The 16,398-nt window shown below is 38.2% G+C and overlaps 4 protein-coding genes across 5 annotated transcripts in view; all 4 read left to right on the top strand.

Moving 5' to 3' along the window:
- Window positions 1-28: 28 nt before the first annotated feature.
- LOC306865859 (protocadherin alpha-3-like) lies at window positions 29-2,434 on the top strand (the record flags this gene model as incomplete). The annotated part of the gene is made up of 1 exon (XM_079410685.1): window positions 29-2,434. The coding sequence occupies one exon, from the start codon at window positions 29-31 to the stop codon at window positions 2,432-2,434; it is 2,406 nt and encodes an 801-aa protein (XP_079266811.1).
- Window positions 2,435-3,161: 727 nt separating this feature from the next.
- The window catches only part of LOC306866134 (protocadherin alpha-C2-like), a gene marked incomplete at its 5' end in the record, with an annotated part of 56,852 nt that continues 43,615 nt past the window's right edge, over window positions 3,162-16,398 (top strand). The window contains one exon of one of the 2 annotated variants that reach the window (XM_079411183.1): window positions 3,162-5,528. In XM_079411183.1, the coding sequence (XP_079267309.1) occupies window positions 3,162-5,528 (2,367 nt within the window). Of the gene's footprint in view, window positions 5,529-10,117; window positions 12,485-16,398 lie in introns of those variants that run through there. The other variant, XM_079411182.1, reaches the window with a different exon arrangement.
- Window positions 6,654-9,041, top strand: LOC306865789 (protocadherin alpha-8-like; the record flags this gene model as incomplete). Its single annotated transcript, XM_079410591.1, has 1 exon — window positions 6,654-9,041. One exon carries the CDS (start codon window positions 6,654-6,656, stop codon window positions 9,039-9,041), a length of 2,388 nt encoding a protein of 795 aa, XP_079266717.1.
- Window positions 13,581-15,974, top strand: LOC306865788 (protocadherin alpha-3-like; the record flags this gene model as incomplete). Its single annotated transcript, XM_079410590.1, has 1 exon — window positions 13,581-15,974. The coding sequence occupies one exon, from the start codon at window positions 13,581-13,583 to the stop codon at window positions 15,972-15,974; it is 2,394 nt and encodes a 797-aa protein (XP_079266716.1).

Here is a 16,398-nt window from a genome sequence, read left to right as displayed (position 1 = left end):
AATCTTGAATTGTTGGTTTTAAGCAGAGATGAATCAATATGTTGGATCTATATGGACTGCGATTTTGCTGTCTTATTGTTGGATTTTATCTTCCGGTCAGATTGCGTATTCCGTCTTGGAGGAAGTGAATGTGGGAACCGTTGTTGGAAATATAGCAAAAGATCTTCACATCAATGTGCAGGAACTAGAACCGCGCATGTTTCAGATTGTATATGTAACCAACAAAAGGTATTTTGGGGTGAATTTGAAGACTGGGAAACTGTTTGTGAATAATCGAATTGATCGAGAATCGCTCTGTTCTACTGATCAGAAATGCACGATGCTTTTAGAAGCAATGGCCAATAATCCATTGAACCTGTATAGAATAGAAATTAATATAATTGACATCAATGATAACGCGCCATCGTTTCCGATTAGCAGTCAGATACTGAATATAACGGAAGTCTCGTCTCCTGGAGAGAAATTTTCTCTTCCCTTGGCTGAAGATCCAGACTCGGACAACAATGCGGTTAAAACCTACAAGCTTAGTCCCAACGAGCACTTTTCTCTGGATGTGCAGAACGTGGAACAGAGTGTCACTGTCGAACTGGTTCTAATTAAAGCTTTAGATCGAGAAAAACAGCCTGTCATTCATCTAACACTGACTGCTGTTGATGGAGGGAAACCTGCATTGTCTGGAACATTAGAAATAATCGTTAATGTTTTGGATTTTAATGACAACTCCCCAGTTTTTAGCAAATCTGTTTACAAAGTGAAAGTGAACGAAAATATTGCTCTGGGGTCCCAAATCATCTCCCTTTCCGCTTCGGATTTAGATGAGGGAATAAATAGCGATATAACATTTTCTATTGTTAAGCAAGGAAATAGCAAAGCATCAGATTTATTTTCAATTAACCCCGACGGCGGACTTATTACAGTTAAACGTAATATAGATTATGAAGAAAATGCTGCTGTGGAATTGAGGGTGGAGGCCAAAGATAAAGGCCACCCTTCTAAGAGTTCACAGTGTAAGGTGTTAGTTGAAGTAGTTGATATGAATGACAATCCACCCGAGCTGATGGTGACTTCTTTAGCGAGTACTATTAAAGAGGATTCAAAAGTTGGAACAGCTGTGGCTCTTATTACAATCTCTGATAAAGACGGAGGTAAAAATGGAATAGTGCACTGCAATATTGTAGGTCAGGTGCCGTTTAAGATAGAGTCTTCGTATAAAAACTACTACTCTTTAGTTGTAGATGGACCACTGGACAGAGAAGAAATTGCGAATTATAATATCACAATAATAGCTTCAGATGAAGGGAATCCTTCACTCTCTAGTACCAGTGTTATCACAGTTCATATATCTGATGTGAATGACAACGCGCCACGCTTTCCAGAAGCTGTGAAGAACGTATATTTAAAGGAAAACAGTCCAGCAGGTGCCATTATAGCGACAGTGACTGCTCAGGATCCAGATATAAACGAGAATGCTCATATTTCGTATACTATAATTAGCAGAGACAAAACTGTAATTCCATTGGTCTCTGTGATTGACATAAATAGTGAGAGCGGAGACTTGTACAGTAAACAATCATTTAACTATGAAGACCTTAAGTCATTTCAGTTTGTCGTTCAGGCCACAGACTCAGGTGTTCCATCAATAAGCAGTAACTTAACAGTAAATGTGTTTATTCTGGATGAGAATGACAACAGTCCGGTTATTTTACCGCCTTATTCTGAACCTGGATCCGTTAATAGTGAGAACATTCCCTACTCTGCTGAAGCGGGATACTTTGTAGCCAAGATCAGAGCTGTTGATGCTGACTCTGGATATAACGCACTTCTGTCTTATCATCTAACTGAACCCAAAGGAACGAATCTCTTCCGCATTGGAAGCAGCTCTGGAGAAATAAGGACTAAGAGAAGAATGAGTGACAATGACTTAAAAACTCACCCACTTCTTATCACAGTGTCTGATAATGGAGAGCCATCACTCTCAGCGACTATGTCCATGGATGTTGTGGTTGTTGAGAGTCTGGATGACATAAAGACATCATTCAGAGAAGTTCCTGTTAAAGAGGAAAGTTTTTCAGATCTGAATCTGTATCTGCTCATCGCTATTGTCTCAGTGTCAGTCATCTTTCTACTGAGTCTGGTGGGTTTGATCGCAGTTAAATGCTACAGGACAGACAGCAGTTTCAGCAGGTACAGCGCTCCAGTGATCAGCACACATCCAGACGGAAGCTGGTCCTTCTCTAAATCCACACAACAGTACGACGTGTGTTTTAGTTCCGACACGATAAAGAGTGATGTAGTCGTTTTCCCCTCGCCATTTCCTCCAGCAGACGCAGAACTCATCAGCATTAATGGTGAAGATACTTTTGCACGCACGCAAACTCTCCCTACTCCTGAGAAGGTAAGACACTGCATTTTAGTTCACTTCTACTGCACCTGACTTGAAAAAAGTACATTTTAGCAACGTTTATACTGAGTAAACGTTTAATGCTGAGTATTCTAACTTTCTAAACCCTTTTAATAGTTTTTTTTGTATATTTGTAAAATAAACAGAAGAGAACACACACACACACACACACACAAAATATTTAAAAATAAAGGTTAACGCGCACCAAACCCAATGGATGCTGTTAACAAAGTGGAAATATTAATTTTTTCACTTGTTGTTAGGATGACTCATTTTAGTTTTGCCAGTTATTTTAGCATTTCGCGACTCTGGCATATTTGTATTCACTTCACTTTCTAAAACCATTTCAGTACCACGGACAGCGGCAGTGACGTCGTGCATTCTTTCTCAATATTCTTATGCGCGATTCATTATTATTTTTAAGTTTTTGTAATGGGCTGATATGGAAGCTTAGATTTTACTTTATGAAGAAGTTGACACCTTTGGTTTACTCTTTGTTTTAGAGAAAAATGTATTAAGAAGCATCTTATTGTTTCTCCACTTTTACAACACGCGGTGGCACTGCAGACCATGACTTTGAGAGTTCTCTGAGCTCCTCCTTTACAGCATCAGAACAAGAGGAAATGCGTTGAAGGCGTGTAAATAACCAAGGCTTAGAGTAGCCTCTGCGCCGTGATGTCGGATTGTTTCGAGAGAGGTCTGTTTATTTGTTTTAATCGTTTTTACAGTAAATAATCGCAGGACATTCTGCTGCACAATCATGGATGTTACAGAATCTTACGGCTTCTGGATCGTTTTATTTCTGTCTTTATGGAAATCTTCGCTTGGCCAGATTGTCTATTCCGTCTCCGAGGAGGTAAATAAGGGAACAGTGATCGGGAATATAGCAAAAGACCTGAAGATCAGTGCTCAAGAACTAGAATCACGCGTGTTTCAGATTATGCCTGGATCAAATGCAAAGTATTTTGATGTAAATGTGAAAACGGGCTCGCTGTTTGTCAAAGACCGGATTGATCGTGAGGAATTGTGTGGCAGTAATCAGAAATGTGCGTTAAATTTAGAAGCTCTCGCTCAGAATCCTCACAGACTTTACCGGCTTGAAATTATAATATTGGATGTCAATGACAATGCTCCATTTTTTCCAGATAGCACATATGTTGTTAATGTTACAGAGATTGCAAGTGAGGGGGACAGATTTCCTCTTCCAATTGCAAAAGACTCAGATGTTGGCAGTTATTCTCTGAAAGACTACAAACTCAGTTCAAATCAATATTTTTCTTTAGATATTCATAGCGGGCAACAGAGTATGTTAGCTGAGTTAGTGCTACAGAAAGCTTTAGATAGAGAGAAACAAGTTGTGATTCACTTAATACTCACCGCTATTGACGGAGGAAAACCTCCTAAATCTGGAACACTGAGTATTGTTGTTAATGTCATGGATGTAAATGATAATAAACCTATTTTCAGCAAACATTTGTACAAAGTTAAAATGAAGGAAAACTCACCGATCGGAGCCAAAATTATTACTGTTTCTGCCAGTGATTTGGATGACGGCATCAACAGTGAAATTCAATATTCATTTCTTGGACATGGAAATACTGATGAACTGAACCGGTTTGCAATTAATTCTAATTCTGGGGAAATTGTTGTTCAAGGTCAAATTGACTACGAGGAGCATCCTGCAATTGAACTGCGCGTTCAGGCGAGAGATAAAGGCGTTCCTCCTAAAAGCACACACTGTAAAGTTTTAATAGAAGTTGTAGATGAGAATGACAACGTGCCAGAGATATTTACGACTCCTCTGTTGGAAAGTGTGAAAGAAGATGCTAAACCGGGAACTGCAGTTGCTTTAGTCACAGTCTCTGATAAAGATGGAGGTAAAAATGGCATTGTACACTGTGCTCTGAAAGGCTCTTTTCCTTTCAAACTGGAGACGTCATATAACAATCATTATTCTCTAGTGGTAGATGGACCTCTGGACAGAGAGAGTGTTTCTCTGTATAACATCACAATTACAGCTGCAGATGAAGGAACTCCGTCTCTTTCCAGCAGCTCTGTTATAACTGTACATATCTCTGATGTTAATGACAATGCTCCACATTTCCCTGCACCCGTTATTAATGCTTTTGTAAGTGAGAATGGTCAAGCTGGAGGTCTTGTGACAAAAGTGTCCGCTGATGATTCAGACACCGGAGAAAACGCAGAAGTTTCATATTCACTGTTAGACAGTTCCAGCTCCAGTGTTCCTGTAACAACACTGATAAATATAAACTCTTTAAGTGGAGAAATATTCAGTTTACAGTCATTTAATCACGAAGAAACAAAGAGATTTCAGTTTCAAGTTATGGCGACAGACTCTGGTGTTCCTCCTCTGAGCAGTAATGCGACTGTAAATGTGTTTATTCTGGATGAGAATGACAACAGTCCGGTTATTTTACCGCCTTATTCTGAACCTGGATCAGTTAATAGTGAGAACATTCCCTACTCTGCTGAAGCGGGATACTTTGTAGCCAAGATCAGAGCTGTTGATGCTGACTCTGGATATAACGCACTTCTGTCTTATCATCTAACTGAACCCAAAGGAACGAATCTCTTCCGCATTGGAAGCAGCTCTGGAGAAATAAGGACTAAGAGACGAATGAGTGACAATGACTTAAAAACTCACCCACTTCTTATCACAGTGTCTGATAATGGAGAGCCATCACTCTCAGCGACTATGTCCATGGATGTTGTGGTTGTTGAGAGTCTGGATGACATAAAGACGTCATTCAGGGAAGTTCCTGTTAAAGAGGAGAGTTTTTCAGATCTGAATCTGTATCTACTCATCGCTATTGTCGCAGTATCAGTCATCTTTCTACTGAGTCTGGCGGGTTTGATAGCAGTTAAATGCTACAGGACAGACAGCAGTTTCAGCAGGTACAGCGCTCCAGTGATCAGCACACATCCAGACGGAAGCTGGTCCTTCTCTAAATCCACACAACAGTACGACGTGTGTTTTAGTTCCGACACGATAAAGAGTGATGTAGTCGTTTTCCCCTCGCCATTTCCTCCAGCAGACGCAGAGCTGATCAGTATTAATGGAGAAGACACTTTTACGCGCACGCAAACCCTTCCGAGCAGTGAGAAGGTAAGACATGTTGCTTCTGTATTGCATTTTACTTATACTGCACCTGACTTGTAAAATTATAATTTCAAAAACGATTAATTCGATTTTTTCTAAGCTTGTTTAACATTTTTTTTTTTTTTTTTTGGAAAATAAACTGTTAGGAATTTAAAAAAATCTAATTTCCTTTTAAGTATTTAAAAATAAAAATGCAACGCTTACCCAAATTCAAGATAACAAGTAAAACACTGGATGGTATTGACAAAGTCGAAATATTGCTTTTATTTTTTTTATTGTTCATTTATTTTTCATTTATTTTCTTTTTGGTCCTTGTTAAGATGATACATTTTAATTTTGCAAGTTATTTCGGCATCTTGTGACTCTGGCGTATGTTTATTTGTATCACTGTGCAGCTTTGGGGTTTCATCTTAAAGTTTGATTTGCTTGTACTTGCATTTCTAATTTCTCTTTGACTTGGCTTTGTACAATATAGCACAGTCTTTCTTTCTTTCTTTCTTTCTTTCTTTCTTTCTTTCTTTCTTTCTTTCTTTCTTTCTTTCTTTCTTTCTTTCTTTCTTTCTTTCTTTCTTTCTTTCTTTCTTTCTTTCTATATTGTAACATTACCTTTTGATATCATACTGCTTTTTGTTTCTTTATTTATTTACTGCTTAAATGTAGTATTTTGTAAATCACTTCAGTACCACGGAGAGCGAAAGTGACTTATTTTCTGACTCCTTTTATTTAGTTCCTTACATAGCACATAGTTTTTTTTTATAGCTAATTCGTTTATTTATTAATATTTGTTGTTGATTAGTAATGATTTAGTCGACACGAATGTTTATATTTTATATGTTTGAGTATAGTGATACTTTTAGTTTACTTTTTACTTTATAGAAAACTGTATGAAGTAGCACATTTTTGTCTCTCCACTTTCAAAACACGCGGTGGCACTGCAGACCATGACTTTGAGAGTTATCTGAGCTCCTCCTTTACAGCATCAGAACAAGAGGAAATGCGTTGAAGGCGTGTAAATAACCAAGGCTTAGAGTAGCCTCTGCGTCGTGATGTCGGATTGTTTCGAGAGAGGTCTGTTTATTTGTTTTAATCGTTTTTACAGTAAATAATCGCAGGACATTCTGCTGCACAATCATGGATGTTACAGAATCTTACGGCTTCTGGATCGTTTTATTTCTGTCTTTATGGAAATCTTCGCTTGGCCAGATTGTCTATTCCGTCTCCGAGGAGGTAAATAAGGGAACAGTGATCGGGAATATAGCAAAAGACCTGAAGATCAGTGCTCAAGAACTAGAATCACGCGTGTTTCAGATTATGCCTGGATCAAATGCAAAGTATTTTGATGTAAATATGAAAACGGGCTCGCTGTTTGTCAAAGACCGGATTGATCGTGAGGAATTGTGTGGCAGTAATCAGAAATGTGCGTTAAATTTAGAGGCACTTACTCAAAATCCTCACAGACTTTATCAGCTTGAAATTTTAATTCTGGATGGGAACGACAATGCTCCATTTTTTCCGGACAGCACGTATGTTGTTAATGTTACAGAGATTGCAAGTGAGGGGGACAGATTTCCTCTTCCAACTGCAAAAGATTCAGATGTTGGCAGTAATTCTCTGAAAGACTACAAACTCAGTTCAAATCAATATTTTTCTGTTGATATTCATAGCGGACAACAGAGTATATCTGCTGAATTAGTACTACAGAAAGCTTTAGATAGAGAGAAACAAGCTGTTATTCACTTAATACTCACCGCTATTGACGGAGGAAAACCTCCTAAATCTGGAACACTGAGTATTGTTGTTAATGTCATGGATGTAAATGATAATAAACCTATTTTCAGCAAACCTTTGTTCAAAGCTAAAGTGAAAGAAAACACAATGATCGGAGCCAAAATTATTACTGTTTCTGCCAGTGATTTGGATGACGGCATCAACAGTGAAATTCAATATTCATTTCATGGAAATACATATGAAGGTGACCTGTTTAGTATAAATTCTAATTCTGGGGAAATTGTTGTTCAAGGTCAAATTGATTATGAGAAACATCCTGCAATTGAACTGCGCGTTCAGGCGAGAGATAAAGGCGTTCCTCCTAAAAGCACACACTGTAAAGTTTTAGTAGAAGTTTTGGATGAGAATGACAACGTGCCAGAGATAGTTATGACTCCTCTGTTGGAAAGTGTGAAAGAAGATGCAAAACCGGGAACTGCAGTTGCTTTAATTAAGGTCTCTGATAAAGATGGAGGTAAAAATGGCATTGTACACTGTGCTCTGAAAGGCTCTTTTCCTTTCAAACTGGAGACGTCATATAACAATCATTATTCTCTAGTGGTAGATGGACCTCTGGACAGAGAGAGTGTTTCTCTGTATAACATCACAATTACAGCTGCAGATGAAGGAACTCCGTCTCTTTCCAGCAGCTCTGTTATAACTGTACATATCTCTGATGTTAATGACAATGCTCCACATTTCCCTGCACCCGTTATTAATGCTTTTGTAAGTGAGAATGGTCAAGCTGGAGGTCTTGTGACAAAAGTGTCCGCTGATGATTCAGACACCGGAGAAAACGCAGAAGTTTCATATTCACTGTTAGACAGTTTCAGCTCCAGTGTTCCTTTAACAACACTGATAAATATAAACTCTTTAAGTGGAGAAATATTCAGTTTACAGTCATTTAATCACGAAGAAACAAAAAGATTTCAGTTTCAAGTTATGGCGACAGACTCTGGTGTTCCACCTCTGAGCAGTAATGCGACTGTAAATGTGTTTATTCTGGATGAGAATGACAACAGTCCGGTTATTTTACCGCCTTATTCTGAACCTGGATCCGTTAATAGTGAGAACATTCCCTACTCTGCTGAAGCGGGATACTTTGTAGCCAAGATCAGAGCTGTTGATGCTGACTCTGGATATAACGCACTTCTGTCTTATCATCTAACTGAACCCAAAGGAACGAATCTCTTCCGCATTGGAAGCAGCTCTGGAGAAATAAGGACTAAGAGACGAATGAGTGACAATGACTTAAAAACTCACCCACTTCTTATCACAGTGTCTGATAATGGAGAGCCATCACTCTCAGCGACTATGTCCATGGATGTTGTGGTGGTTGAGAGTCTGGATGACATAAAGACATCATTCAGAGAAGTTCCTGTTAAAGAGGAGAGTTTTTCAGATCTGAATCTGTATCTGCTCATCGCTATTGTCTCAGTATCAGTCATCTTTCTACTGAGTCTGGTGGGTTTGATAGCAGTTAAATGCTACAGGACAGACGGCAGTTTCAGCAGGTACAGCGCTCCAGTGATCAGCACACATCCAGACGGAAGCTGGTCCTTCTCTAAATCTACACAACAGTACGACGTGTGTTTTAGTTCCGACACGATAAAGAGTGATGTAGTCGTTTTCCCCTCGCCATTTCCTCCAGCAGACGCAGAACTGATCAGCATTAACGGAGAAGACACTTTTACGCGCACGCAAACCCTTCCGAGCAGTGAGAAGGTAAGACATTGTTACTTGCTTCTGTAGTGCCTTCCACTTCTACTGCATCTGACTTTTAAAATTAACATTTGGGAAACGATTATTTAGATTTTCTAAGCCCATTTAACTGTTTTTTTATTTTTGTTTTTTAGTTTAGATGTTTATAAAATAAATGTTTATAAAATAAATAAAGTATTATGAACAAAAAAAAAAAAAAACATTTTCTTTTAAGGATTAAAAAATACAAAATTTAACGCGTACCCAAACAAAACATAACGAGTAATAAACTGAACGCTATTGACAAAGTCGACATATTGCTTTGATTTTTCACTACTTGTTTAAATTATACATTTCAGTTTTGCAAGTTATTTCGGCATTTCGTGGCTCTGCCGTATTTTTACTTGTATCTCTGTGCAGCTTTGTGGTTTCATCTTAGTTTAATTTGCTTGTACTGCGTTTCTAATTCCTCTTTGACTCGGCTTTTGTACAATATAACACAGTCTATATTTATTGACCGTTTCTTTCTTTCTTTCTTTCTTTCTTTCTTTCTTTCTTTCTTTCTTTCTTTCTTTCTTTCTTTCTTTTTATGTGTTAAAAAATTACCTTGTGATATACTGTTATTTATTTGTTTATTTTTTCGCTGCTTAATTGTAGTAATTTGTATTTCACGGCAAAATCACTTCAGTACCACGGACAGCGACAGCGACGTATTTCCCTCTCAGTTCACATACTTGTTTAAATAGCACAGAATTTTTTAGTTAATTCATTTATTTATTATTATTTGTTGTTGTTGATTCATAATGAATGAGTCGACACGAATGTTATTTACTGTTTGAGTATGGTGATACCTTCAGTTTACTTTTTTATAGAAAACTGTATGAAGTAGCACATTTTTGTCTCTCCACTTTTACAACACGCGGTGGCACTGCAGACCATGACTTTGAGAGTTCTCTGAGCTCCTCCTTTACAGCATCAGAACAAGAGGAAATGCGTTGAAGGCGTGTAAATAACCGAGGCTTAGAGTAGCCTCTGCGTCGTGATGTCGGATTGTTTCGAGAGAGGTCTCTTTGTTTCTTTTAATCGTTTTTACAGTAAATAATCGCAGGACATTCTGCTGCACAATCATGGATGTTACAGAATCTTACGGCTTCTGGATCGTTTTATTTCTGTCTTTATGGAAATCTTCGCTTGGCCAGATTGTCTATTCCGTCTCCGAGGAGGTAAATAAGGGAACAGTGATCGGGAATATAGCAAAAGACCTGAAGATCAGTGCTCAAGAACTAGAATCACGCGTGTTTCAGATTATGCCTGGATCAAATGCAAAGTATTTTGATGTAAATATGAAAACGGGCTCGCTGTTTGTCAAAGACCGGATTGATCGTGAGGAATTGTGTGACAGTAATCAGAAATGTGCGTTAAATTTAGAGGCTCTTACTCAAAATCCTCACAGACTTTACCGGCTTGAAATTATAATTTTGGATATAAATGACAATGCTCCCTTTTTTGCAGAAAGCACGTATGTTGTCAATGCTACAGAGAATGCAAGTGAGGGGGACAGATTTCCTCTTCCAATTGCAAAAGACTCAGATATCGGCAGTAATTCTCTGAAAGACTACAAACTCAGTTCAAATGAATATTTTTCTTTAGATGTTAATACCGGGCAACAGAGTATATCTGCTGAATTAGTACTACAGAAAGCTTTAGACAGAGAGAAACAAGCTGTTATTCACTTAATACTCACCGCTATTGACGGAGGAAAACCTCCTAAATCTGGAACACTGAGTATTGTTGTTAATGTCATGGATGTAAACGATAATAAACCTATTTTCAGCAAACCTTTGTACAAAGTTAAAGTGAAAGAAAACACACAAATTGGAACCAAAATAATTTCTGTTTCTGCCAGTGATTTGGATGAGGGAATCAGCAGTGAGATTCAATATTCATTTCTTGGACATGGAAATACTGATGAACTGAACCGGTTTACAATTAATTCTAATTCTGGGGAAATTGTTGTTCAAGGTCAAATTGATTATGAGAAACACCCTGCAATTGAACTGCGCGTTCAGGCGAGAGATAAAGGCGTTCCTCCTAAAAGCACACACTGTAAAGTTTTAATAGAAGTTGTAGATGAGAATGACAACGTGCCAGAGATAATTACGACTCCTCTGTTGGAAAGTGTGAAAGAAGACATAAAGTCAGGAACTGCAGTTGCTTTAGTCACAGTCTCTGATAAAGATGGAGGTAAAAATGGCATTGTACACTGTGCTCTGAAAGGCTCTTTTCCTTTCAAACTGGAGACGTCATATAACAATCATTATTCTCTAGTGGTAGATGGACCTCTGGACAGAGAGAGTGTTTCTCTGTATAACATCACAATTACAGCTGCAGATGAAGGAACTCCGTCTCTTTCCAGCAGCTCTGTTATAACTGTACATATCTCTGATGTTAATGACAATGCTCCACATTTCCCTGCACCCGTTATTAATGCTTTTCTAAGTGAGAATGGTCAAGCTGGAGGTCTTGTGACAAAAGTGTCCGCTGATGATTCAGACACCGGAAAAAACGCAGAAGTTTCATATTCACTGTTAGACAGTTCCAGCTCCAGTGTTCCTGTAACAACACTGATAAATATAAACTCTTTAAGTGGAGAAATATTCAGTTTACAGTCATTTAATCACGAAGAAACAAAAAGATTTCAGTTTCAAGTTATGGCCACAGACTCTGGTGTTCCTCCTCTGAGCAGTAATGCGACTGTAAATGTGTTTATTCTGGATGAGAATGACAACAGTCCGGTTATTTTACCGCCTTATTCTGAACCTGGATCCGTTAATAGTGAGAACATTCCCTACTCTGCTGAAGCGGGATACTTTGTAGCCAAGATCAGAGCTGTTGATGCTGACTCTGGATATAACGCACTTCTGTCTTATCATCTAACTGAACCCAAAGGAACGAATCTCTTCCGCATTGGAAGCAGCTCTGGAGAAATAAGGACTAAGAGACGAATGAGTGACAATGACTTAAAAACTCACCCACTTCTTATCACAGTGTCTGATAATGGAGAGCCATCACTCTCAGCGACTATGTCCATGGATGTTGTGGTTGTTGAGAGTCTGGATGACATAAAGACATCATTCAGAGAAGTTCCTGTTAAAGAGGAGAGTTTTTCAGATCTGAATCTGTATCTGCTCATCGCTATTGTCTCAGTATCAGTCATCTTTCTACTGAGTCTGGTGGGTTTGATAGCAGTTAAATGCTACAGGACAGACGGCAGTTTCAGCAGGTACAGCGCTCCAGTGATCAACACACATCCAGACGGAAGCTGGTCCTTCTCTAAATCCACACAACAGTACGACGTGTGTTTTAGTTCCGACACGATAAAGAGTGATGTAGTCGTTTTCCCCTCGACATTTCCTCCAGCAGACGCAGAACTGATCAGTATTAATGGAGAAGACACTTTTACGCGCACGCAAACCCTTCCGAGCAGTGAGAAGGTAAGACATGTTGCTTCTGTATTGCATTTTACTTATACTGCACCTGACTTGTAAAATTATAATTTCAAAAACGATTAATTAGATTTTTTCTAAGCATGTTTAAAAGTTGTTGTATTTTTAGATGTTTGTAAAATAAACTGTTATGACTTTTAAAAATTATAATCTTCTTTTAAGTATTCAAAAATAAAAATGCAACTCTTACCCAAATTCAAGATAACAAGTAAAATACGGGACGGTATTGACAAAGTCGAAATATTGCTTTTCGTTTTTTATTTTTCCTTTATTTTTATTTTATTTTATTTTTACTCCTTGTTAAAATTATACATTTTAATTTTGCAAGTTATTTCGGCATCTTGTGACTCTGGCGTATGTTTATTTGTATCACTGTGCAGCTTTGGGGTTTCATCTTAAAGTTTGATTTGCTTGTACTGCGTTTCTAATTTCTCTTTGACTTGGCTTTGTACAATATAGCACAGTCTTTCTTTCTTTCTTTCTTTCTTTCTTTCTTTCTTTCTTTCTTTCTTTCTTTCTTTCTTTCTTTCTTTCTTTCTTTCTTTCTTTCTATATTGTAACATTACCTTTTGATATCATACTGCTTTTTGTTTCTTTATTTATTTACTGCTTAAATGTAGTATTTTGTAAATCACTTCAGTACCACGGAGAGCGAAAGTGACGTATTTTCCTTCTCAATTCATATTTCCTTAAATAGCACATAGTTTTTTTGTTTAGTTAATTCGTTTATTTATTAATGTTGTTGAATAGTAATGATTGAGTCGACACGAATGTTTATATTTTACTGGTTGAGTATGGTGATACTTTTAGTTTACTTTTTACTTTATAGAAAACTGTATGAAGTAGCACATTTTTGTCTCTCCACTTTCAAAACACGCGGTGGCACTGCAGACCATGACTTTGAGAGTTATCTGAGCTCCTCCTTTACAGCATCAGAACAAGAGGAAATGCGTTGAAGGCGTGTAAATAACCAAGGCTTAGAGTAGCCTCTGCGTCGTGATGTCGGATTGTTTCGAGAGAGGTCTGTTTATTTGTTTTAATCGTTTTTACAGTAAATAATCGCAGGACATTCTGCTGCACAATCATGGATGTTACAGAATCTTACGGCTTCTGGATCGTTTTATTTCTGTCTTTATGGAAATCTTCGCTTGGCCAGATTGTCTATTCCGTCTCCGAGGAGGTAAATAAGGGAACAGTGATCGGGAATATAGCAAAAGACCTGAAGATCAGTGCTCAAGAACTAGAATCACGCGTGTTTCAGATTATGCCTGGATCAAATGCAAAGTATTTTGATGTAAATATGAAAACGGGCTCGCTGTTTGTCAAAGACCGGATTGATCGTGAGGAATTGTGTGGCAGTAATCAGAAATGTGCGTTAAATTTAGAAGCTCTCGCTCAGAATCCTCACAGACTTTACCGGCTTGAAATTACAATATTGGATGCGAACGACAATGCTCCCTTTTTTCCAGATAGCACATATGTTGTTAATGTTACAGAGATTGCAAGTGAGGGGGACAGATTTCCTCTTCCAATTGCAAAAGACTCAGATGTTGGCAGTAATTCTTTGAAAGACTACAAACTCAGTTCAAATGAATATTTTTCTTTAGATATTCATAGCGGACAAAAGAGTATGTTAGCTGAGTTAGTGCTACAGAAAGCTTTAGATAGAGAGAAACAAGCTGTGATTCACTTAATACTCACCGCTATTGACGGAGGAAAACCTCCTAAATCTGGAACACTGAGTATTGTTGTTAATGTCATGGATGTAAACGATAATAAACCTATTTTCAGCAAACCTTTGTACAAAGTTAAAATGAAGGAAAACTCACCGATCGGAACCAAAATAATCTCTGTTTCTGCCAGTGATTTGGATGAGGGCATCAGCAGTGCGATTCAATATTCATTTCTTGGTCATGAAAATACCGATGAAACGAACCGGTTTGCAATTGATTCCATATCAGGGGAAATTGCTGTTCAAGGACAAATTGACTATGAAGAAGACTCTGCAATTGAACTGCGCGTTCAGGCGAGAGATAAAGGCGTTCCTCCTAAAAGCACACACTGTAAAGTTTTAATAGAAGTTTTGGATGAGAATGACAACGTGCCAGAGATAGTTATGACTCCTCTGTTGGAAAGTGTGAAAGAAGATGCTAAACCGGGAACTGCAGTTGCTTTAGTCACAGTCTCTGATAAAGATGGAGGTAAAAATGGCATTGTACACTGTGCTCTGAAAGGCTCTTTTCCTTTCAAACTGGAGACGTCATATAACAATCATTATTCTCTAGTGGTAGATGGACCTCTGGACAGAGAGAGTGTTTCTCTGTATAACATCACAATTACAGCTGCAGATGAAGGAACTCCGTCTCTTTCCAGCAGCTCTGTTATAACTGTACATATCTCTGATGTTAATGACAATGCTCCACATTTCCCTGCACCCGTTATTAATGCTTTTGTAAGTGAGAATGGTCAAGCTGGAGGTCTTGTGACAAAAGTGTCCGCTGATGATTCAGACACCGGAGAAAACGCAGAAGTTTCATATTCACTGTTAGACAGTTTCAGCTCCAGTGTTCCTGTAACAACACTGATAAATATAAACTCTTTAAGTGGAGAAATATTCAGTTTACAGTCATTTAATCACGAAGAAACAAAGAGATTTCAGTTTCAAGTTAAGGCGACAGACTCTGGTGTTCCTCCTCTGAGCAGTAATGCGACTGTAAATGTGTTTATTCTGGATGAGAATGACAACAGTCCGGTTATTTTACCGCCTTATTCTGAACCTGGATCAGTTAATAGTGAGAACATTCCCTACTCTGCTGAAGCGGGATACTTTGTAGCCAAGATCAGAGCTGTTGATGCTGACTCTGGATATAACGCACTTCTGTCTTTTCATCTAACTGAACCCAAAGGAACGAATCTCTTCCGCATTGGAAGCAGCTCTGGAGAAATAAGGACTAAGAGACGAATGAGTGACAATGACTTAAAAACTCACCCACTTCTTATCACAGTGTCTGATAATGGAGAGCCATCACTCTCAGCGACTATGTCCATGGATGTTGTGGTTGTTGAGAGTCTGGATGACATAAAGACATCTTTCAGAGAAGTTCATGTTAAAGAGGAAAGTTTTTCAGATCTGAATCTGTATCTACTCATCGCTATTGTCTCAGTATCAGTCATCTTTCTACTGAGTCTGGTGGGTTTGATAGCAGTTAAATGCTACAGGACAGACGGCAGTTTCAGCAGGTACAGCGCTCCAGTGATCAGCACACATCCAGACGGAAGCTGGTCCTTCTCTAAATCCACACAACAGTACGACGTGTGTTTTAGTTCCGACACGATAAAGAGTGATGTAGTCGTTTTCCCCTCGCCATTTCCTCCAGCAGACGCAGAACTGATCAGCATTAACGGAGAAGACACTTTTACGCGCACGCAAACCCTTCCGAGCAGTGAGAAGGTAAGACATTGTAACTTGCTTCTGTAGTGCATTTCTATTGCACCTGACTTTTTTTTTTTTTTTTTTTTTTTTTTTTTTTTAGTTTAGATGTTTATAAAACAAAGTATTATGAACTAGAACTGCTATTTTCTTCTAACTATTAAAAAAATAAAATAAAATAGTGCATACCCAAACTCAAGATAACGAAATCGCGGAGTTGATCAGCATTAATGGAGAAGATACTTTTACGCGCACGCAAACCCTTTCGTGCACTGAGAAGGTATACGCAGATCTTTTAGAATTAGTGTTGGAAAGTTCATTTACAGCTTAATTATTTTTCTCAACTTTTCGCAAGTATTTCGCATGGATGTCATAAAAGTTGCTTTTGTTTTAACAACTTTTTTTTTTTTACTTATTGTTAATTTACGTTAATGTAAGTTGGGTTGATTTTTTTTTCTATTGGTAAAATATA

This window comes from Barbus barbus (genome assembly GCF_936440315.1).
Source record: "Barbus barbus genome assembly, chromosome: 47".
Taxonomy (NCBI): domain Eukaryota; kingdom Metazoa; phylum Chordata; class Actinopteri; order Cypriniformes; family Cyprinidae; genus Barbus; species Barbus barbus.
This window is presented reverse-complemented; position numbering and strand designations above follow the sequence as displayed.